Source organism: Magnolia sinica, chromosome 10 (genome assembly GCF_029962835.1).
Source record: "Magnolia sinica isolate HGM2019 chromosome 10, MsV1, whole genome shotgun sequence".
Classification (NCBI taxonomy): Eukaryota; Viridiplantae; Streptophyta; class Magnoliopsida; order Magnoliales; family Magnoliaceae; genus Magnolia; species Magnolia sinica.
Genome location: NC_080582.1, coordinates 3,104,260 through 3,127,152, shown reverse-complemented (window position 1 = coordinate 3,127,152; position 22,893 = coordinate 3,104,260). Strand labels below are relative to the sequence as shown.

Below are 22,893 nucleotides of genomic sequence, written 5' to 3'. Positions count from 1 at the left end.
CTCGCTCATTTTCATGCCTGCCCCGCTCATTTTCATGATTGCCCAGCTCATTTTTCATGCTTTCTCCGCTCATTTTGATGTTTCCCCTGCTGATTTTCTAGTTTGCCTCGCTCATTTTTATGTTTCCCCTGCTGATTTTCTAGTTTTCCCCACTCATTTTCATGTTTCCCCCACTTTTTTTCTAAAAGGAGGGCGATGCCCCTAAAACTTATTATGAGCTCGTCAAATAGATGGACGATTTGGATATAACACAGACCTCATGATGGGACCCATAAAAGCAATACAAAGAAAAAAAAAACACACACACACAGACTGTTGCAGCAGTGCCGCCGAACCGCGGCAGTCTATATGTGTTTTTTTTTTGGGAGAACTTTTTCTCCCTTACATTTTTCTCTAATACATAATTATATAAATATGTATATATAAGTATATAAAAATATTTTTTTTATCTTTTAATTCATTTCTTTGTCCATGCATTCAACAAGCATATCTCCTAAACTAGAATAAATTTTTTTTTTTTTACACACACACTCACACTAGTGGAATTTCACCACCTATGGATACTCGAACGCTTGACCGGGTGTTGAAACTCCTAAGAGTCTACCACCCGAGCAAGAGTAAGGATCCAAACTAGAATGATTTACTTAACGTACCACATATGATTTTAGGGTAGGAGAAGCTAATTTAGCTAACCAACCTAGTTACTTTCTAAGATTTTAGCGGGCAAACTAGAAAATCAGCGGCGCAAATTAGGAAATTAGCGGGGCAAACTAGAAAATTAGCGGGACAAACTAAGAAATCAGCGGGGCAAACTAGAAAATCAGCAGGGCAAACTAGGAAATCAGTAGAGAAAACATGAAAATCACATTGAATATATGTAGTATATCCACGCCGTCCATCCGTTTTTCCATCTAATTTTAGCGGTTTAGCCCCAAATTAAAGCATATCAAAAGATCAAGTGGATCACACCACGAGAAACAGTGGGCATAATGATTTCCACCGTTAAAACCATAGTGGGCCCAATAGTGATGTTTGTTTGTTATCAAACCTATTCATAAGATCATACAGACATGGATTAATAGAAAAACAATTATAAGCTTGATCCAAAACTTCTGTAGCCCCTAAGAAATGATCAACAATAGAAGTTCAATTCAAAACTTCATTTGGTGTGGTCCATTTGAACATTGGATATGTTTAGATTTATCGGCTCAAGCTATGAAATTATCTGTTAAGTTTGCCCCCCTGATTGTCTAGTTTGCCCCGTTGAATTTCATGTTTGCCCTGCTCAATTTCATGTTTGTCCTGCTGATTTCCTAGTTTGCATCGCTGATTTTTTAGTTTGTCCCGCTGATTTTCTAGCTTCCCCTGTTGATTTTCTAGTTTACCCCACTGATTTTCTAGTTTGCCCCGCTGATTTTCCAGTTTGCCCCGCTGATTTCTAGTTTGCTCCACTGATTTTCCAGTTTGCCCCGCTGATTTTCTAGTTTGCCCTACTCAATTTCATGTTTGCCCTGCTGATTTTCATGTTTCCTCTGCTGATTTTCTAGTTTGCCCCGCTGATTTTCTAATTTGCCCCGCTGATTTTCTAATTTCCTCACTGATTTTCTAGTTTGCCCCGCTGATTTTCTAGTTTCCCCCGCTCAATTTCATGTTTGCCCCTCTGAATTTCTAGTTTGCCCCGCTCAATTTCTTGCACGGCTGAAAGTTGGGCGGGTTCAACCCGACCGACCCGTGACTGACCCACATTGGGTTAAGCTTGGGCAGGATATATTAGGTCTCAAGATTGGGCTATACAAACACCAACCCGATAAAACTTAAGTTGGGCTTGGGTTGCTTGACCCAACCCGAACCCAATCAATATATTAGTTACTTATAAATTATAATTGAGTGTAGATTGTTTGTGTAGAAGGTACACTAGTGATGTCGGGTCTCATTTGTCCACGTCATTTCCAAGGATCAAGCTAACAAGATATGTCAGATTTCTCTCTCCCAAATAAATTGTGTGCTATGCTACATGACTTTTTAAAGGAGTAGTCCCATATTTTAGCTTGGTTTTTTAAAGAAAAAAATGAAGTTCTTTATGTTGAATAATCATGTATATAATTAATAAAATCATAGATACAAAAAATAAGTCATATATTGAAATATAATAAACTAATGTAATAATGAAAATATTAGCACGTATACACCCGACCAACCCAATCAACCTGTCGAGCCCTCTTGAGTTGGGCTTGGGTTGAGAATTCCCAACCCAAGATTGGGTTGGGTTGGGTCAAGGTTTAGGTATAGGAACCTTAGGTTGGGTTAGGGTTAAGCACTAACCCGAACCAACTGGCCTGACTTTCAGCCCTAATTTCATGTTTGCCCTACTCAATTTCATGTTTTACCCACTAAATTTCTAGTTTTCCTCACTCAATTTCATGTTTGCCTTACTCAATTTCATGTTTGCCCCGCTGAATTTCTAGTTTGACAGTGAAGTGATTGAAATTGACCATGAACTGAATGAAATGGATTTTCAACCATCGACCCGATGGAATATTGGAAAATAACTAGGTTGGTTGGCTAAATTAGCTTCTCCTCCCTAAAATCATATGTGGTACGTTAAGTAAATCATTCTAGTTTAGGAGATATGCTTGTTAAATAAATAGACGAAGAAATGAATTGAAAGATAGAAAAATGTTTTTATATACTTATATATACATATTTACTAAATTATGTATTAGAGAAAAATGTAAGGGAGAAAAAGTTCTCCATGTACAAAAAAATTGTCAGAATGTCGCGGCAGTACTGCCGGTTCGGTGGCAGGCAGTAGTGCCCCGTCAGTATGTAAATAATTTTTTTTTTTTTTTTTTTGCAATGTTACTTTTGTGGGTCCCGTCATAAGGTCTGTGTTATATCCAAACTGTCCATCTATTTGGCGAGCTCATATTAAGGCTTGAGATGAAAAATAAGATAGATCTAACTATCAAGTGGACCACACTGTAAAAGGCAGTGGGGAATTGAACGTCTACCATTGAAACCCTTTTAGGGGTTACAGACGTTTTGGATCATAATGAAATTTGTCTTTCCTCCTTCATACGGACCTTTGTGACCTTATGAATAGATTGGATGGAAAATAAATGTCATGGTGGGCCCTACAAAAATTTTAACGGTGAAAATCAATTTTCCTGCTGCTCTTTGTGGTGTGGTCCAATTGATCTTTGGATACGATTTTTTTTTTATTTTTTTGGGGATAATGCTCCGAAATGATCTGAAAATATGGATGAACGTTGTGGATATAATAAATACATAGCTGTGGGGCCATGTAACTTTGATCTCTTTAGAGCCGTTCGTACAACTCTCGGTTGGAGGAGCGTCAGCGCTCGTCTTCGAAAGGAAGGCAGGGGTATTTTCGTCCCGAAATTCCGACTCCGTACGAGGAGGTCCAATTGCGTATTCTAAGTTTGTAGTGCTTCCAAAAAACCGCTGGATAAAAGGTAGGGTCCACAGTCGTAAATTTCTCAAAATAAAAAGGAAAAGCAAATGGCGCTGGAACGCGTGAAATAAAGCAAAAAGAGGCAAAGGAAAAGCAAATGGTGTTGGAAGAAGGGAATGGATCGGTCATGTTGAGGTTACACCGAGTTTTGTCAGGTGTTGACTGTGGGCTCACCTTGATCTATGTTTTGTATCTCTACACTGTCTATGAGTTTTGCCAGCTCAGTCATAGGCTAAAAAATGAAGCATCAAATGTAGAAGGAACGCTATTGTTTTGCTAAGCCATGGTTTACGTAAAGTGCCCCATGATAAAAGGACGTGATTCAATAAATGCGTCCGTTGTTGATTTTGTGATCAGCAATGAATATTTTCATTTGTAGCCAGGTACCGAAGTATTTTTGTTATTGTCTTGTGGTACATTTAGAAAGGGGCTTTCCCTGATGTGATGCACTCCCGCTTTATGCATTTTCATGCTATGTGCAGGCTTGTTAATATATTTTTGGACTGACAGCTATATCTGTCCAGGGCAAATCATCAGGACTGTCGAAATCATCTGACCATGAAGCCAGTTATTCATTGTGGGGCAAATCAGATGGATTGTCCAGATCGTCTTACAATGAATCCATGTTTCGGACAGTCAAAATTGTCTGCATAATTAACTTGCAAGAATTTTCCCCAATGCACTAGAATTATCCTTCTATCAAAGTCCACAAATTATTCTGATCTTGGCACTTTAAACATGTTCCTTGGTGGACCATCATCGTAAGAAAAAACAGGGGAATACATGGTTCTACTTCAATAACAGGATATTTGCAGATTCTCAAATGTGTTTGTAATAACGACATTCTCAATTTGCAGGTTGGAGGAAAATAAAATTCTAAAGCAGGTTGGAGGAAAATGAAATTCCCAACTGTTCTTAATGTCCATGCAAAATAGGGCGATTGCAGTCCATCGAGACATTGATACAAGCCTAACACGCTGTGGGACGGGCAGTCTATTAAGACCATCCATCTGGTGTTTCTCGTCTGTGCATGCACTAACATTGAAAATCATATCCAACGTTTAATCCTCTCATAGATTGGTCACTTTGTATCCAGAAGGTGGTGGAAAATATAAAGATCATGTAAGAAATGCTTCGCCAGCTCACACCAATGCAAGTTCCAATATCCAACGCCCAAGTTGGCCCAACACAATAACCCCAGCAATTAAGGTTCATACAGACTTTCGATATCCTCCCAATAGAGACATCCAACCTGCACAACCATCTGCCTTTGGGTATTTCTTCCAATATCATCCCACGAACGAGAGTCAGTTCCATCATTTTACCCTCTGGACTTTAAATAGTTGGCCTCTATAAACAGAGAGACATTTAACATAGAAGTAAAGAGAAAGAAAGCTTTGAACTGAATTTCTTTCTTGCGAGAGAAAAAAAAAGTGAGGAAAGATGGTCGCTGTTGAGGCTGTTGTTTTGCAACTTCTCGTAAAACTCGCTGATCCCCTCATTAAGGAAGTCATTTCCTTATATGAGGTTGACGACAAAGTCGAATTGATTGTCACACAATTTACGCAGATGCAATGCTTCTTGAAAGACGCAGACGACAAACAAGAAGGAGATGAAAGAGTGAAGAACTGGGTGCTGAACGTGACAGATGCTGCCTATGTTGCTGAGGACCTCATCGACACCTTTATCTTCAAGGTAGCACCCTTGAAGCGAACAGGATTTGTGGGCTGCATTACAAGGTACGCTTGCATCTTCTGTGAGTTGAAAGCTCGCTATAAGTTGAGCTCGGAGATCGAACGGATAAACAATAAGATCCGTGTTATCTCCGAAAGTAGGTCGACTTTTGGAATTCAAAATATAGGCCAGGAAGCAGGGACAAGCTCCGCTGGTCCAAGCCTCCAAGAATGGAGGCTCACTTCTCCTCTTGATCAAGAACCAGATTTTGTTGGTTTTGAGAAAGAATTGGAGTTCTTGGTGGAGCGACTGACTAAGGGGGAGTCACGCCGTTGTGTTGTTTCTGTAGTTGGAATGGGTGGTCTCGGTAAGACCACTCTTACCAAGAAAGTTTATAACGACACTCGTGTTAAAGCACGTTTTCACTTTCGCGCATGGATTTGTCTATCGCAAGAGTATGATGTGAAAGATATTCTTAAGAAGATCATAGATTGCTGCATGGTGCTCTCAGAAGAGGAGTCCAAGAAAGTGGAGAAAATGGATGTCTTCGAGCTGAGGCATAAAATTTCAGAATATTTGAAAGGGAAGATATACCTGGTGGTAGTAGATGATATATGGACGAACGAAGCATGGGATGCTATCAAGGGTGCTTTCCCCCTAAATGATACTCTCCCTGATGTGGAAAATGGAAGTAGGGTCATGATCACCACACGCAACAAAGTTGTAGCTTTACATGCAGATGCACAAAGCCTGCCGTATGAGTTGCTAACTTTAGGAAAAGATGAGAGCTGGAATTTGTTTTGCAGGAAAGCATTCCCAGGACAAGGTAATGTTTGCCCTGAGAATTTGGAGCAGTTTGGAAGAAAGATTGTGGAAGAGTGCTGTGGTCTACCTCTTGCGATCGTAGTCATCGGAGGGCTCTTATCAACGAAAGAAGAATGGGAGTGGGAGAATGTAAGGGAGAGTATTACCTGGCAAATCAACGAGGGACAAGACAAAATCTCTAAAATATTATCTTTGAGTTTTAGAGATCTGCCCTATCAGTTGAAACCATGTTTTCTCTACTTGGGAATTTTTCCCGAAGACTATGAGTTCCGTGCTAAGAAACTGATTCAATTGTGGGCCGCAGAAGGGTTTCTGCAACAGAGAGGGAATGAAACAGCAGAGAAGGTAGGACAAGATTTTCTAAATGAGTTGATTCAACGAAGTATAATTCAACTTGCTAAAAGAAGTTCAAACGGGGGTATTAAAAGTTGCCGTATTCACGATCTTCTGCGAGATCTCTCCATATCAAAAGCCAAGGAAGGTATGTTTCTCCAAGTTCACCATGGGAATTCAAACACTCTAGCCTCTAGAGCCCGCCGACTTGTAATTCACCATAATGCCTTCCGTGAGTCCACTTCCCTAAGTTCTTCTACTCCACACTTTCGATCTGTGTTAATCCATATGCAAGGTAATGATAAACTCAGAAGTAAACAAGTGAAGCTTCTTTACAAAGGCTTTAAATTGCTCAGGGTATTAGATCTCCACAATGTAAAAATACATGAGCTATCGAGTGAGATAGGTGCACTGATTCACTTGAAATACCTCGGGTGTACCAATACTTATTTGTCAAGTCTCCCATCATCGATAGGCAAACTTCTCAATTTACAAACACTAGTTGTAACATCTTATGGCAACGTCAACATACCCCGCCAAATTGAGAAGATGGAACAGTTAAGACATTTCCAAGTTATGCACCCAAGTGGAGGGGGTTATTACGGTAGTTGGGGTGTTATACAAGGTCGTCCACGGCTCAACCAGATGTGTAACCTCCATACTCTAACAAGGGTAAAGGCTGGCGAATGGATGCACGGTTGCCTGGAAAGTCTTACGCATCTTAGAAAATTAGGAATACGTTTAGATTATGGAATGTCCCACGTGTATGGTGCGGTATTGTTCGAATCCATTCGCAAATTGAAATGCCTCCAGTCTCTTTTGGTAACGACAGAACTAGGTTACTTGGACTTTCCAAAGTCGTCGGTGCGCCCTCTTTCATCTCTTCCCACGTTACGTAAGTTGGTTTTGGAAGGAATGTTACCACACTTACCCGAGCCTAGTGAATTCCTAACAAACCTCACCAAGCTTACCTTGAGACGGTCCAATTTAGTGCAAGATCCACTGGCGACGTTGGAGAAGCTGGAAAACCTTCGCGTTCTCAGATTGCTGGAAGACTCGTACGGGGGAGTGGAGCTGGCTTGTACTTCAAAAGGGTTTCCTCGACTCGAATCCTTACATCTTGAAGAGTTACGAACGTTAACGTGGTGGACAGTGGAGGAAGGAGCTCTGCCAAGTCTTTTACATCTACAGATCAATTCGTGCCATCAGTTGACGATGCTTCCGGAAGGACTGCAGCACGTGACTACCCTCAAGAAACTGGAGTTGCTGAACGTGCTTCCTGCATTCAATGAAAGGCTTCGAGAAGACGAGGGAGAGGATTGGAATAAGATTCGTCACATACTCTCCATTGACATACGCTAACGACAAAGATAAGGTGACATTGGATTCGGTCATCTGATCTCGAACTCCTTGGAGGTCTAAATTGGTGAGATTTCTTTACCATCATCATTTACATTTTTCTTCTTAATCAATACTTGGAAGTTAATATAATCATATGGGTTTTAAATTACAGGTATATGAATTTACTCTGTTTTACAATCTTTAAAATCTTTTCCTGGAAATCTGTACCCGTATGCTAAAAAACCTCCTCATTCTCAGATTGCATTGTGGAATATGCATACATTATTCAAAGAAAGGTATGAGAAGACGAGGGAGAGGTTTGACATGCGATTCATCACCTACTCTCCATCAACATATGCTATAGGGTGACATTCAAAGCAATCTCTCTTTATCTCCTTGCAAGATAAATTGGTGAGTCTTCTTTCCTCTCTTCACATTTATTTACTTGTTAATTAATTCTTGAAGTTTGGATAATCATAGGATTCATTGTTTATTTTTTAACTTACAAAAAAAATATGGTCTCATGGATCTAGAATTCCACTTATATTCTTTTAGTAATTTATTCATTTATAGACTTTAAAATTCTTGCCACGAAAATCTACTGCTAGCTTCTCCCTTCCTTCATAATTTGTATCCATACATCATATGGAAGACAGTATATTATAGTTTAGTTAGGTGTTTAATTGTTTTGTATATAGATCGTTTGAAGAAATGCTTCAACCAAGACCTTTTCGTATGACACCACGTGAACGAGCGGTCCTCCAGTTTGACACACGCAGGTCATCGTATGGTTTGGAAGAAACCCTTGTATAATCCATCTAGTTGACCTGACACTTCTTTGCAGACCATTGTATAAATTCACATTGGTTTGACAACTCTTAAGTGCTTGGTCAGTGACTTTTCCTTGTTAAATGTGGAGTGTAAGTTTTATTTCCAAGGCCATTGATCATAAGGTCCGCATCATCTTGTCAGTTTGATTTTAGAAGCAGTGGTCATTTATGGTAGGGCTGGTGCAAGGATTGTTTGGATGATCCGGGATCATCCATGTATAGGCAAATCAAAGACCTTCGAGTACTTTACATGCACAAAACGTTCTTATTTGGAATGGAGTAAGGATGCAGAAGCAACTGAATTTCTTTTACTATCACAACTTAGCTTTGTTTTCCATTGACCTTTTTTCCTTGATAAAAGAAAGAGAACAATATTGTTATCATGCCAGTTCAAATGTGATTCTAAATCCATATGCGACTCGAATCCTTACGTCTTGAACAGTTAAGGGAATTAAAGGAGTGGAGAGTGGAGGAAGGGGCTATGCCGAGTCTTTTACTTTTACAGATCTATTACTGCTGTCTATTGAACTTGCTTCCAGAAGGACTGCAGTACGTGACTACCCTAAAAAAACTGGAGCTATGGGGCATGGTTTCAGACTTCAAGGAAAGGCTCCAAGAAAAGGAGGGAGAGGATTGGCATAAGATTCGAAACATACCCTCCATCGACATAACCTATCAAAGCATTTGCACTTCCTCTCCTTGCTAGAGCTACATTGGTGAGAATTATTTCTGTCTCTTCATTTTTATTTACCTGTTAATCGATACTTCAAGAAAGTATAAACAAATCATTTTTTTAAATTGACTTAGAAAAACTATAGTCTCATGAAATTTTAAATTCTAGTTTTATTCTTTGAGTAATTTATTCCTTTAAACAATTTAAATTCTTGCTATGAAAAATCTACTGCTAGCTTCTCCATTCATTTTATAGTTTGTATCCATACATTGGTAAGAATACAAAGTATTTTATAGTTCTGTAAAGTGTTCAATTAATTTCTTATATAGAAATCTGCACGCCAATTGTTTGAAGAAATGCTTCAGCCAAGTCTTTTTTTGGATGAAACCATGCTATCAGTGCTCAGCCTGGACACACACAGGTCATTGTATGGTTGTGAGAGAAACCATTGCATTATCCATCTAGTTGACCTTTCTTTGGTGGACCATTTTGTAAATTAACATTGAATTGATAACTTTAATTGTTTGAACAATGATTTTTTTCTTGTTAAATGTAGACTGTAGAATTTTTTTTTTTGTTTGAAGGCCATTGATGAGATGGTCAGCATTATCTTACCAATTTAATTTTTGAACAATGGTCATTCATAAGGGCCTGCCAAAGGATTGTTTGGATCATCCAAAGATGCAAGCTTGTGGGGCTTATCCATCAAATCAATAGTCTGGATCACCACATGCCCTGCTTATGCGAGCAACCTAAGACAATTTTCATGTTCCAATGCATTATGGCCCATTACTTTGTTCTGCACAATATGAGTTGTTTTAGCATAAATAATAACACATCATTTTAAAGTTTTAATCAAAGATTTTTGATATATAAGCTTTTGCTTTTATAGGAGAAGCTACTTGGCATGCGGGAGGCGATTGGACGTCACATAGAGAACGGTCATGAAGGAAAATTTATTTCCCTTTTATGGTTTCTCCGTTGGCTTCCTTTTTTCTTTTTTCTTTTTTCTATTGATTCCTCATGTATGAATGGTGTGAGATATTTGGATGATGTTTTCAAACTGTATCAAGACGGGGTGTGTGTTTTATTTTTATTTGTTTGGTTTGGTAACTAATCCTGAATACTTCAATATAATAAGTTATTTCTCTAATGCTTGAGATGTAATTTTGTCAATATTTGGATGTAATATCCTTTTTCAAAGCACTACTAGTTATTCAGAGTGTAGGCTCAGGAGGAGGTCCACAATGCTTCACCGAGGAGTTTACATGGGTGCATGATAAAGCTGCTATACTAATCTTCAATACTTCAATGTAAAAGGATATTTCTGTAATGCTTGAGAACTATTACTTTATCTATATTTGGGTGTAATATGTTTATTCAAACTGAAAAATAGTTTTTCAAAATGTAGACTTGGGAGGAGGTCTACAATGCTTCATCGGGGAGTTTATATGGGTGCATGATCAAAGATGTTCATGGCCACAATCTAGCTTTCCCAATGCAAAACTCAGGTCAGTTTGACTCCAATCATCTGATAGGCCATACATATAGATTAAATGTTGACAGTTCATTTGTTTAGCATACGTTTGGCGCACGTAGTTTATGACCAACCTGATTCTTGGCCCTAGGAATAAGTTTCGAGTTAGGTTTGCTAAGCCCATACGTGGGTGGAACCTTGCACAACAACATGCAGCTGTACGTGCCAATATAGCATAACATGCAAGAATTGAGCTTTCCATTAAGTGGGCCATGTTGATTAAAACTTTTTTCCTGAAAGCGAAGTTGTTTCACACCTCAGGTGGACCTGTTTTCAAAACAAATGGATGTCTAAAAAAATCTGCATTATTCAATTGTGCTGCATCGAGGAGTAGAACAACCTGTTTTTTGCACAATAAATCTAATCAATGTTACCCTCCTAATGAAGAGCTTGTCTAAAACAGTTTTTGCTGACATCCATTTGTTTTGTAGACAGGTTCAACTAAGGTATGAAACAACTTGACTTTTAGGCTAGATATTCTAAACAATGTTGTCCACTTGATGGAAAAGCTCGTCTCTCACTCTTATGCTATATCGGCACATGTGGCCCAGCAGGCCTCCGCATGTGAGTGGGAGTAGCAAACCTCTGTTTTAGGTCTACTTCATATGGCATTAGTTTGTTTTGGTCCCGCTATAGATTGTTGTCTTTACAGTATAGAAAACTGACTAAGGAGCCAATGCATTTGAATTTGTTTGAAGTTGGTCGGCCCATCCTTTGAAACCAATATTGGATTCAAATATTAATTTCATATCCCAAGCTTTTTTTTTTTTTTTTTTGCAAAAAATGGGGACTAGCCCCCTGTATCTTTGTTAATTTGAAACAAGCATGTACAGACTGGACTTTCGGGTGGGCTCCACAATAACATTGGGCCTCACCTATCATTTCGCCTAATTGGCAAACGGAAAATAGGAGAAAAAAGAATAGAAGAAACTGGAGGAGAGGGAACTGCTTCAGGCGTCGAGACGGAGGAACATCTAAATTTCGCTGAAGTCAGGGACCCACAACTGCCCCACATAAGCGTCAATTGGAGAAATTCAGACAACTGGTTGGCCCTGCTGCATAGCTGACAGCCACATGCCTACATGCCGCTGGCTGCAAAGCATTATCCCACCTCAATCTTCAGCCTGAACCAAACTGCCATCAACCATCAGCCTTGCAGCACACACCCAGTCAAGCATCAGTCCTGCTAGAATACTGTTATAGCCAGTCATCCACAGCAATGGCGTCTCAGACAGACAGTCCTGCAGTCCCACTGGGATAGGCCTGAAAACAGGGTCATTATAATAGTAGCCGGTTTGTATCCGGCCATATCCCAAGCTTAAAATTTGGTTCATGTTAGTAATGCTTTAACCAAATCTAAATAGGAGTTCCTTGCCATCCAGTATATATGACATTATTTTCATAAATAATTTATGTATTTTTTTCCTATTCATCTTTTGTAGGACAGTGATTGACAGATTAGGAGCTTTATTCATAAAGATGTTTGGAGCATCTTCCATCTGTAGTACAGCCTATCAAATATTAATCTGGATCTCCCAACTACACCCCGGCCCACTTGCACTGAATGCTGGCAGAAGGATACTTCAACCAAACAGATAAGAACTTATACTTCCTCCTATTTTATCGTTGACTAGTTTCTATATATGTCAACAATCAAGGCTTCTCATCAGGTACAGCCTGGTGTATAACTACCCAGGCACAAAGAACAGGCTACTCTGATAATGTGATGGACCATTCATGCAAATGTAATGTGGGCCGTCAATTTCTTCTGTCTACCTCTAGGCCAACTGATTTGTTGTCGCGGCCCGTTTCGTGGACCATCCATGCACATAATTGGTGAGCTTTACTAGCTTCCCTGGACATTTGATGTATATTTTTTAACCCTCTATTCGTAGGATATTGATCGAGGAATTAGGAGCTTCAATCTGTAGGAATTTTGGAGCATCTTCCATCCAAGAGAGGGCCTATCAGACCAATATTTTGGATCTTCCAACTGCAGCCCCAGCTGTACAGACTGTTTTATTCTTAATGTAAGTATATGCTTCAAAAGCTTTTAGAGATTTAAGCTAGCAAATTCTAGCATAGAATTATCAAGTTTTTAATCGTGGATTGATTTCCAGGCTCTTTATCTCACATGATAGACTGTGACAACACACCCATGTGAAGCATCTCAACAGATAAGGAAGATGGTGGCATGGGAATCGATTACCTTTCTGTGGTTAACTTCTTTCCTCACTTCCTCTTGTAATGAAGGGTGGCTCAAGAGAAATACAGTCTGGTCAGGTGATTGTACGGAGAATTAAGGATAATCTTATCCTCTCAGCTATGAACTTACAAAGCTTTCAAAAGCCTTTAACTGACATCTCCATGCAGCACATGGAGTGAGATTTTGTGGTCCAAGCCAATGTCTCTTGGAAATGTTCCTAGATGGTCTGATCAAGAGGCTGGCCAGTAGCTCTTCAAATTCAACAGTGATTGGTGCATGAGGATTTGGATGACATTCGTAATTGTAGCATGAGGATGTATTTGTGTATGCTTTCCAAACAATCTTTTGATATGTTACGTGGTGCCATTGTAGGATATGATATATTCATTAGTTTTCACAAGCGTTTTGTGTAATGTTTGATTGTAATAGTGAATGCATGTTTTCACAAAATATTCTTACTGAGAATTGAAATAGAAGCAAATTTTATTTTTATTTTTACAGAGCACTCTTTCATCTATTTATTATACAATGCGTGATAGAGAGTTTTCACCGTTGATTTCAAATACTCCACTGCTCCATATGTAAATATCCTAGCCATTGTAACTCCGGCCATGGTTAAAGCCGCTTCATTTTCTTTCATAACTGCCTATTTGATTATCACTAATTGTACTAGGAAGTTCTTATCTGAAAGACTATTTGAATGGTTGGTGCATTGCATGGACCTATCCAACTATTGCTCATCAAATCAACAGTTGGGATTGCGGAACTAGAGGACCCACTTGCACAAGCTGAAAACTCCTTGTGTTTTGTTGAAACTATCTGTTCGAAGTTGTACACTAACGCTTCTTTCTAGGTATCATGTATATAATGCTTGACTGGAAGAAATGGGAGCTTTGTTTTAAGGTAGTGCCCACCGGTCAGATAGTCAGGATCACCTGATCCCTGAATTTTAAGTTATGACCCCACAATTTAGACAGTATGGATTGATGCACATTTGTGTACATGGGTGTGGAAATAATTACATGATTCATTTCAGAAAGCAGCTCTGCGTAGGAGAGATTGCCCCATGAAGAAATTTAGGAAAGGGTAAAATGTGGGAATCCCACACTTCGGAGTGTCCAGTCAAGATCGATTTAGGCCATCCACGAGTAGAACATATCACTTGAACAGTCCTGAATTTCCACGTGTATAGATTGATTGAGTGAATGGTTGAAGTCTGATATTAAAGTGCCAAAAACATGGAATGGTCGGCTCGGCAAAAAGATATTTCAAGTCCGTTCATCAGGCATATACATTCACATCAATCCACACTGACCAGTTTGTAGGACCCTTGTGGATGAAGAAGCACACCACAAAAATCATTAGTAAAAACTCAATCAGGTTATTTAGAATCATATCTAGATCGTCAGTCAGATCAGTACTGATTTTGGTATAAGCTGTTCCGGCATGATCCATGATTCAAACAAATTGCCACAAATGAGATAAATGATTTCCCAAACTACCATTTAGTAGAGCATTAAGCCTTCAATATCTTGCAGCAAACATGTTTTGTGTACATCTCTCCAAGGAAAAGATACCAATTTTCTCAAAAGAGATAGGTGCATGGCCTTTTGTAGAAGCGTTGACAGCAAGACAAGTGAAAGCCCACCCATATGGGGTTGGGTAACATAGGCCCCGTCCAACAGATAGGTGATTCTTAGAACTTATTTGTTAAATTATGACGATTGGCTATTTTTCATTTGGTAGTTTGCTAAAGCCCATTGATAAAGTAAATTATTACTATTATTTTATTTTTTATAAATTTTAGATTTGGGGGCATAATTTAGACAGTTCAATCTAAATAACATGTTTGCCACGATGGCATTTTTAATACCTGTGCATCAGCTATCCCACTTGGTAATGAAGGGTGGCTCAAGAGAAATATTCAAGATGGTTCATCAGGTGAAGGCCACTACTAACAAGGCGTGGAAAGAAATCAAGATGGTTCACTCATCAGGTAGACCACACTTGTATTCAAAAAATGGTAGTTAGAATAGAAGATGGTGAATGTTCTATATTCAACATACATGTATTATGTAGTGGTACATAATGAAAGAGTAGAAATAGTCATTTTCTTTTCAAGCACGTGCCTTGAATATTCCAGGAAAGAAAAAGTCTTTAAAATGAAGAAGAAAATTGATGTTATTGAATAAGTATTAATTATAACATATTTGATGTGCTTATATAAGTTTTTTATAAAAAACAAAAGGCCTTAGAATTCCTTTTTTTCCCCTCCTAATTTGACTCAAAATAAGACAATTTCCAAAATAGTAAAAAAATTTTAAAATAGCAAATGAATACTAATCTTATCAAAATTCATAGACAACTTTTACATCACTAAAACAAAGACTCTAGCCCACAAATAAACATTTATAAACCTAAAAATAGAAAAATGAAACTTACTATGAAAGTAAATTCCAACTTCAAATCTTAATTGGACCTGATTGATTGAATTTTGAAAAACCTTTGGAAGCCAACAATTCTTGAGTGGTCTATCAGGGACATAAAGCTTGCCGATGGCTTTCCAATGGTCTCTTATGCATGCTAAATGGAAGACTGGTCATAAAGTTATGGTTGTCCAAGCTATTATGCACATTTTGCCCATTTCTGCTTTTAGGCTTGATCAATTTGTGCGATCCCTGTCCTCCATTGAGTAATTATTTATCAGTCCTATATCAATTTTTATACCACCGGTGAGAGTGTTAGTGGCTCGAGTGTCAAGAGAGGCCCATCCCTAACTTGGGCTGGCCGAAGCCATCCATTTCTTTTACACATGTGAAGGGCTATTCATGGGTCGGTTTGATTTCTAGCCAAGGAGTTTAATCAGTGGGACCCTCCTGATGAGCAGTTTGGATCTCATGCATGTGCCCACATGGTCATGTGCGAGAAATTATTGCCACAAAAATAAAATAAAATTAGTGCACTTAGGATTCGTCCCATCCACATGGAAAATAATTTCGGTGGCTTCAAATTGATGCCCAAGGATGCCACGTGTATGGTGCAGGATGCTCGGGCAGATACACAGTAATGGATGCAGATTTTCTGTGAGAAGTTTTTGATAAGGAGTTCCTGTGCTGGGAAGCTAGATGGGGCTATTTCTGAGAAATCCACTCTATCCATCCTTCTTGGGAGATCATCTTAGCATATCGGACCAAAAAATACAAGACTCAAAGTGGCCATACAAGAGGGAAAACTGGAAAAAGAAATGCCTACAGTTGAAACTTTTTAATCTCCCCACCTCGGTGTTTATATGCCATCCAAATAATTTATAAGGTCATTTCTATTGGGTTGAACTGAAAACATAAAATATTGGAAGTTTTTAAATTTAAATCTTCTATACTTTCTATGCAAGCCAGAAGCTACCCCTTATGCTTCATTTAGATGTTCTTCAGAGTAGCAAGGCGAGTCTTGGGTTAGCAAAACCTACTGCCTTTATGGATCAAAGTTACAGATTTATTTCCAACAGTGATTTTATTTTATTTTATTTTATTGTGCTTTTTCAATGATCGTTTTCTGTATGAACTATGATACACGTGTTTTTGTAGTAGTGCTGTACTTTCCTTCTTCACAGATAACGTATCGAAGAGCCATGAGGTTTGGATTTTATGGTCAATCCATGCTTTCAAACCCATAAAGAATGAGAATTGTAGTTATTCATCCTAGCTTAAAATTGATTCACGTTAGTACGAATGTACGATTTCTACAATTTTACGAGTTCTAAGCCTATTAGGATCCAATTGAATCTAAGTGGATGTTCCTGACCGTTCAAACTTTTTCTTTTTCCTCTTTTTATTATTTTTTAAAAATTTACATTAACCATTTGTAGGCCTCGATGGAAGGATTTGGGACTTCCAGTCTATGAATGAACTGGCGGATTACGCACAGGGCTAAAAATCAGCCACATCCAAGGTTCTGGTGTTTCTTGCGGTGTGTTACACATGAGATTTGGATTTTTTTTTTTTTCATTTTTAGGCTCATGCCTGAAAATGTGCTGAAAAAATGAATGGATGGCATGGATAAAACGGAAACGGATTGGCTACTCCCCCTGACACCAGCCCTGGAGCTGGTGGTCGGTGCTCTGTGGGCCCCACCATGATGTATGTGTTTCATCCATTCAGTTAATCCATTTTTAAATATCATTTTATATCTTTATCCCAAAAATGAGAGGGATACAAAACTCAAGTGGGTCACACCACAGGAAAACAATAGTGATTGGATATCCATCATTTAAATCCTCCTAAGGCCTGCTGTACTGTCTATTTGACATCCAATCCGTTGATTAGGTCATAAAGACCCAGATGAAAGGAGAAAACAAAGATTAACTTGATCCAATACTTTTATGGCTCTCAAAAAGTTTTTAATGGTCGAAGTTCATTCAACACAATTTCCTGTAATGTGGTCCACTTGAGACTGGGATATACCTCATTTTTTGTGTATTACCATAAATTGATCTAGAAAAATAGATGGACGGAATGAATAAAGCACATACATCATGGTGGGCCCACAGAGTACCGACCACCAGCTCCGGGGCTGAGTCAGGGGGAGTAGCCAATCCGTTTCCGGATAAAGCATATACATCGTGGTGGAGCCAGAGCACAGACCACTACCTAGTCCGCAACGAGTTTGTTGATATGAGGAGCGGTAATGAGGCGGGTTCTTTTACAACGGACGCAGATTAGCTGCAGGTTGAGTAGCGAGACTTGCTAGTGAAGTGACGTCACTGATTTCTGTGGGTTCCACCGTGATGTATTTTTTGTATCCACACCGTTAATTCATTTGGAGAGATCATTTAAGGGCTCTAGACAAATAATGAGGAAGATCCAATGCTGGAATAGATCCCACCATGGAAAACAGTGGGAGAGTGATGCCCACCGTTGAAACCTTCCTAATGTCCACCAGATGTTTATTTGAGATCCAGCCTGTTCATAAGTTAAAACAGACATGAAATAAGGGAAAACACAAATAAAATCTTGATCTAAAACTTTTGTGGACTTTAGAAGTTTTTAACGGTGGTCATCACTCTTCCCACTATTTTCTGTGGTGGGGTCCACTAGAGCTTTGGATCTGACTCATTCTTTATCTCATGACTTAAAATTATCTCTCCAAATGAATGGACGGTGTGGATACAAAACATACATCATGGTGGGGCCACAGAACTCGGTGACGTCACTTCATTAGGAAATCTCGCTAATGCGGGTCGTTTTACAACTATTGCCGAAAAAGCGCCTCCACAACAAATGGCTGCGGGTGGGGCCCGATGTGGTGTGCATTGCATCCAACCCGTTCAATGGGTTCACTACAGCATAAAAAAAGGACATTTAAGAAATCCGGCCCGTCCCATCATCAGATGGGCCACCACGTTGATTAAGAGGCCTTTCGATGGTTGTCATTATTTTATTAAGTGGTCACCTGATAATTGAATGGACCTGATTTTTGGTGAATCCCATTTTCTTGACATGAGCAACTTTCTCAAAACGAGATGTTGAATGACACGGGCATAAGAGGTAGGCCCCACTCGAAGCTAGTCAGCTGTAGCATGCGGATATTACGCCTCCCATATTATCCTCGTGCAAACAACTAACAGGAAAAAAAATAAATTTAAGAACTTCGAATTAAGAAGGACTAAAATTTGGGACCGCTGTCTCTTAAGTCACACTATGCGGATTGCGTATTGAGTAAACTCTATGGGTCTCCGTGATTTTTATATTTTATCCACTCCGTCCATCTATTTTACCAGATAATTTTAGGGTTTGAGCCCCAAGACAAACCATGTCCAAAGCTCAAGTGGACCACACCACATGAAGCAGTGTGAATTAAATGTCTACTGTTGAAAATTTCTTGGGGGCAATAGAAGTTTTGGATCAAGCTGATATTTGTGTTTTTCTTTCACCATGTCTTTGTGATCTTATGAAAAGATTGGATGACAAATAAAAATTACTGTGGACCCTAGGAAGGTTTCCATGGTGGAAATCATTATTCCCACTATTTCCTCATGTGGTGCCCTTCGCTTTAACTTTAACTTTGGATATGCTGAAATTTTGGGCTCAACCCCTAAAATGATAGGGAGAAACATATCCCAAATTTTGAACTTGCCCCATCATTTAAAGCCAATATTCCATGAAAATATTATTTCATATCCTAAAATTAAAATTTTGTTCATGTTAGTAATATTTCAACCAAATTTAAATAGAAATGCTTTGTCATTCAACATTTTTGCCATTATTTTCTCAGAAAATTTATGTAGTTTTGTCTGTCTTTTGTAGGACATTGATCGACAATTAGGATCTACACTAGACCCCATCCACTTGCACGGAATGCTCACGGAAGAACACTTCAACCAAATGGATAGGAACTGATACTTCCTCATGCTTTATTCTTGACTCGTTTTAATGTAAGTAAATAACTGATTTTATAGTTTTTAAGGAAACAAATTCTAGCATGTAAGTTACAGTTTTTTTTTTTCCCACTCACAAGAGAGAGTGCAATGACCCACACGAAGTGACAAGAAAGATGTGAAGAACGGTGGCGCGGGAGGCCATTTCCTTAAATGGGTTTTTTTTTTTCTTTTTTGTCACTTCCTTTTATCATAAATGGTGGTAAGATGTTTTGACTTTCAAATTGCAGCACCTTGATGTTGGTAGCTTTTGCTACCTTTCTTTTAACATGCTAGAGCATGCTATTATTCGTTAGTATACATACTGTATTTCAATTTATATGAAGAATTTAAGTAGCATTTGATTTAAATTTTTGTATGCGCCTAATATGCTTGTTGGAAGTTGAAACAAAAAGCATTTTCTTTACAATGATGGCCTAACAGGGCTTCCTTCTTTTTTGTTTTTGTTTTTTTTTTTTTTCCTTTCTTGAGGTGCTGAACACTATGACTGAGAGTTTTTACATTTTGCTCAGATTTTCAATCTACAAAACCAGGGCCCATGGTACAAAAATATTTGTGGTTGATATGATGTTTCTAGTGTTGATGGCTCCACTAGTCATATACTGAAAATTCTTTCCGTGGCCTTTGTCCACTGAAAATGTAGGCTGTTGGCACTGGCCACCAATACTCCAATATAACTATCTGCTTCTGTAATGCTTGAGCTATATTACCTTATCTATGCTTGGAGGTAATCTACTTAAAGTGGATGCAGTTATTTTAGTGTGTAGGCTTTGGAGGTCTGCAATGCTTCGCCAATACTCATCAGGTGCAGGCTACAAGCTAGCCTCCACCGCGCAAAATTCATTTCAGTCTGTCTCTGATAATCTGATAGTCCATAAATATAAATTAAATGCTGACCGTCCCATTTATTTGACATATATACATTTGGCTCACCTGGTTTGTGACTAACCTGATTCTTCAACCTAGGCATATGTTCTGGGTGAGGTTTGCTAAGCCCACTTGGGCGGAGCCGTGCACAACAACGTGCATCCACATGTGCCAATTTACAATGACTGCTGTTTTAAGCGGGCGATGATGCTTTTCAGGATAAACAACAAAAGATGACTATTTGTGCGCATGTATAGCCATGAACAAAGAGCTCCGAAATGCACGATTACTCAAGGCGGTGATCAACAAACCTATGCACGACATGATTGGCCAACTACATCCGGAAGCAAGTTGATTAGTGCAAATCATGAAAATTATCTCAAGTTAAAAGCACAATTAGCTACGCTTGCCCAACAACTGGTCGATTGGAAGAAAATCTTACAAACTCATCTTCAGTTAGAAGTGTAATTGGCCACATCCGTTAACTGACTAATTAATCAATAGAAGATTATTTAGGTCGATTCTAATTCCATATCTAACAAATCTCCTTATGCATCTACAAATTCATTAGAAAATGAAGAGTTCGGAGCCCCATGCCACTCCGATTCAATACAATATTATCTTTAAGCTCTATGTTGGCTATCCTTTATCCATCATGGATATTTGTTAATATTATTCTTCAATTTAATTTATCCACTACAAAAGCTAGCATCATGCTGGAAAATCAGCTCAAATCGAATAAATTAGAGTAAGTTAGATTAGGCATTGTATTAGTCGCAAACCCTAAAAAATTCCTTTGGATGGCCAACGGGGCCATCGATCTTGCCACGTATCTAGTGATTCTGCTCGACCATCTCCTTATGAAGTTTGACCAAGTTATGAACAGGTCACCTTTTAACTATGATTGCCTCACCACAAAGACTTATTGAGCAATGAATAAGTGCTCGTCCTATGACAACATTGCTCACGGAGTTGAGATCCAAGCAACATAGATAATTAGCTCCTCAACTGCCTCACTACAAAGTGAGGATCCAAAGCTGAAGAAGTTGTCACTCCAACTTTCCTGCCATAAAGTATCGTGGCTGAGTGTTGAGCGGTATATTATCTAAATAACGACTGACTTGCATACGAAACTCAGTCCTGTGACGTAATGAAATGAATGTTGTTAACCAATGATCATCTCTACGATGAATGAAATGTCAAAGATCGACTAACCATCGGCCGTCTCACCCCAAAATCTGGTCCTGCAGGACAAACAAACAATTGTCACAACGACTATCCTACCATGAAGCCAATTGAGGGATGAACAGATGTCCATCCTCCTAAGTGTCTCGCATTGTTACACGATGAAATTTGGTACCTACGCTAGCTACCCTAATCTACATTCTAAGACATAGTTTATAATTTAAATATTCACATCCACAATTCTATCAATATCGCATAACAGTAACACCATTCATAAATTATAATAAAACATATATAACATCATTACAATAATTTAGAAACTCATTTACTCTATTAATAAACATTTTTTTTTAATGACTCTAAATCGAAAATTGTAACTCGAACTAGGTTGACGACTAAAGCTTTGCCCCGCTTCACTTCTTGAATAAACCTTGCATTTTGAAACTAGTACAATTATGCATTATGGGGTTTCTTTGTAATCTATCGCAAATGTAGGGATCTTAAGAGAGAAAATGTTCAGCCTTAAATAGAGGCCAAGGAAGACGCTATCCATCCACATAGGTGGACCATAAAGAAGAGATGAAGATGAAGCAAGTGATGATGATGCAGAAGGGAGGAAAAGGATTCTCTCTCTCTCTCTCTCTCTCTCTCTCTCTCTCTCTCACATACACACACACACACACACACACACACAAAAGTTGGGACATTTAAGAGGTGGTGATGCCCAAACTCCTTTTCTCTCTTCTAGTTCTCCCCTTTTGTAATATAATTTATATATAGAGGAGAGATAAGGTTTCAAGTGTGTATACAATATGGTGTTCCGCCACCATATGGACTTTAATATACCTTATTATGTAGGAAGTTTATTTTATTTTATTTTTGTTATACACACGCACCCGCCACACACTCACGCACGCCGTAGTGGGATTTCACCACCTATGGGTTTCGAACCCAAGACCTCGTGTTGAAATTCCTTAGAGTCTACCACTTAGGCAAGGACTGGAACCCTATTATGTAGGAAGTTCATTGATCCGACTCACATGCATATTTTACAATATAGGTCATCCATCATAAATTAAAATCCCATGATAATTAATTAATGGACCATCAAATCTCAATTATCAAATCATTATCAAGTGTGATTAAAAAAGTTTTAATGGTTAAAATAAAATTTTAACAGTTGAAAATATTTTAAAAGTTGATTAAAACCTTCTAAGTGATGGGTCCCATGGTAAAACCACTTGATAAGTCCCTGATTTAATAAGATTTAACCTTAAACAAGTCCCATGGTAAATTTGACGGATCCCTAATTGGCCCATGCAAAAATCAATGAGCCCTGATTGATGTATCTAACATTATCATTTTTAGTTTCCTTTAAGAAATCTTCATAAAATGAGCCAAAGTTGTCCAGTCAAGATCTAAGACCCTTTATGCCATCGGTTTAAGGATTAATCAACTTATGTGCAAAATAAGTCTCTAATCATATAATCATAGTCTAAGCTAATGGGACATTG

The 22,893-nt window shown here is 38.6% G+C and overlaps 1 protein-coding gene across 8 annotated transcripts; it reads left to right on the top strand.

The window, feature by feature from the left end:
• The first annotated feature begins 4,264 nt into the window (after positions 1-4,264).
• Positions 4,265-13,396, top strand: LOC131257768 (putative disease resistance RPP13-like protein 3). 8 transcript variants are annotated; one of them, XM_058258647.1, is made up of 8 exons: positions 4,269-7,733; positions 7,907-8,059; positions 8,921-9,194; positions 10,044-10,464; positions 10,563-10,662; positions 11,522-11,981; positions 12,131-12,718; positions 12,809-13,396. In XM_058258647.1, the coding sequence occupies exon 1, from the start codon at positions 4,919-4,921 to the stop codon at positions 7,667-7,669; it is 2,751 nt and encodes a 916-aa protein (XP_058114630.1). In that variant the 5' UTR covers positions 4,269-4,918; the 3' UTR covers positions 7,670-7,733; positions 7,907-8,059; positions 8,921-9,194; positions 10,044-10,464; positions 10,563-10,662; positions 11,522-11,981; positions 12,131-12,718; positions 12,809-13,396. The 8 variants fall into 8 exon arrangements, with proteins under 8 accessions (XP_058114634.1, XP_058114630.1, XP_058114631.1 ...); XM_058258648.1 differs by having other exon boundaries at positions 11,522-12,022; XM_058258649.1 differs by having other exon boundaries at positions 11,522-12,524; positions 12,620-12,718.
• The last annotated feature ends 9,497 nt before the right edge of the window (positions 13,397-22,893 follow it).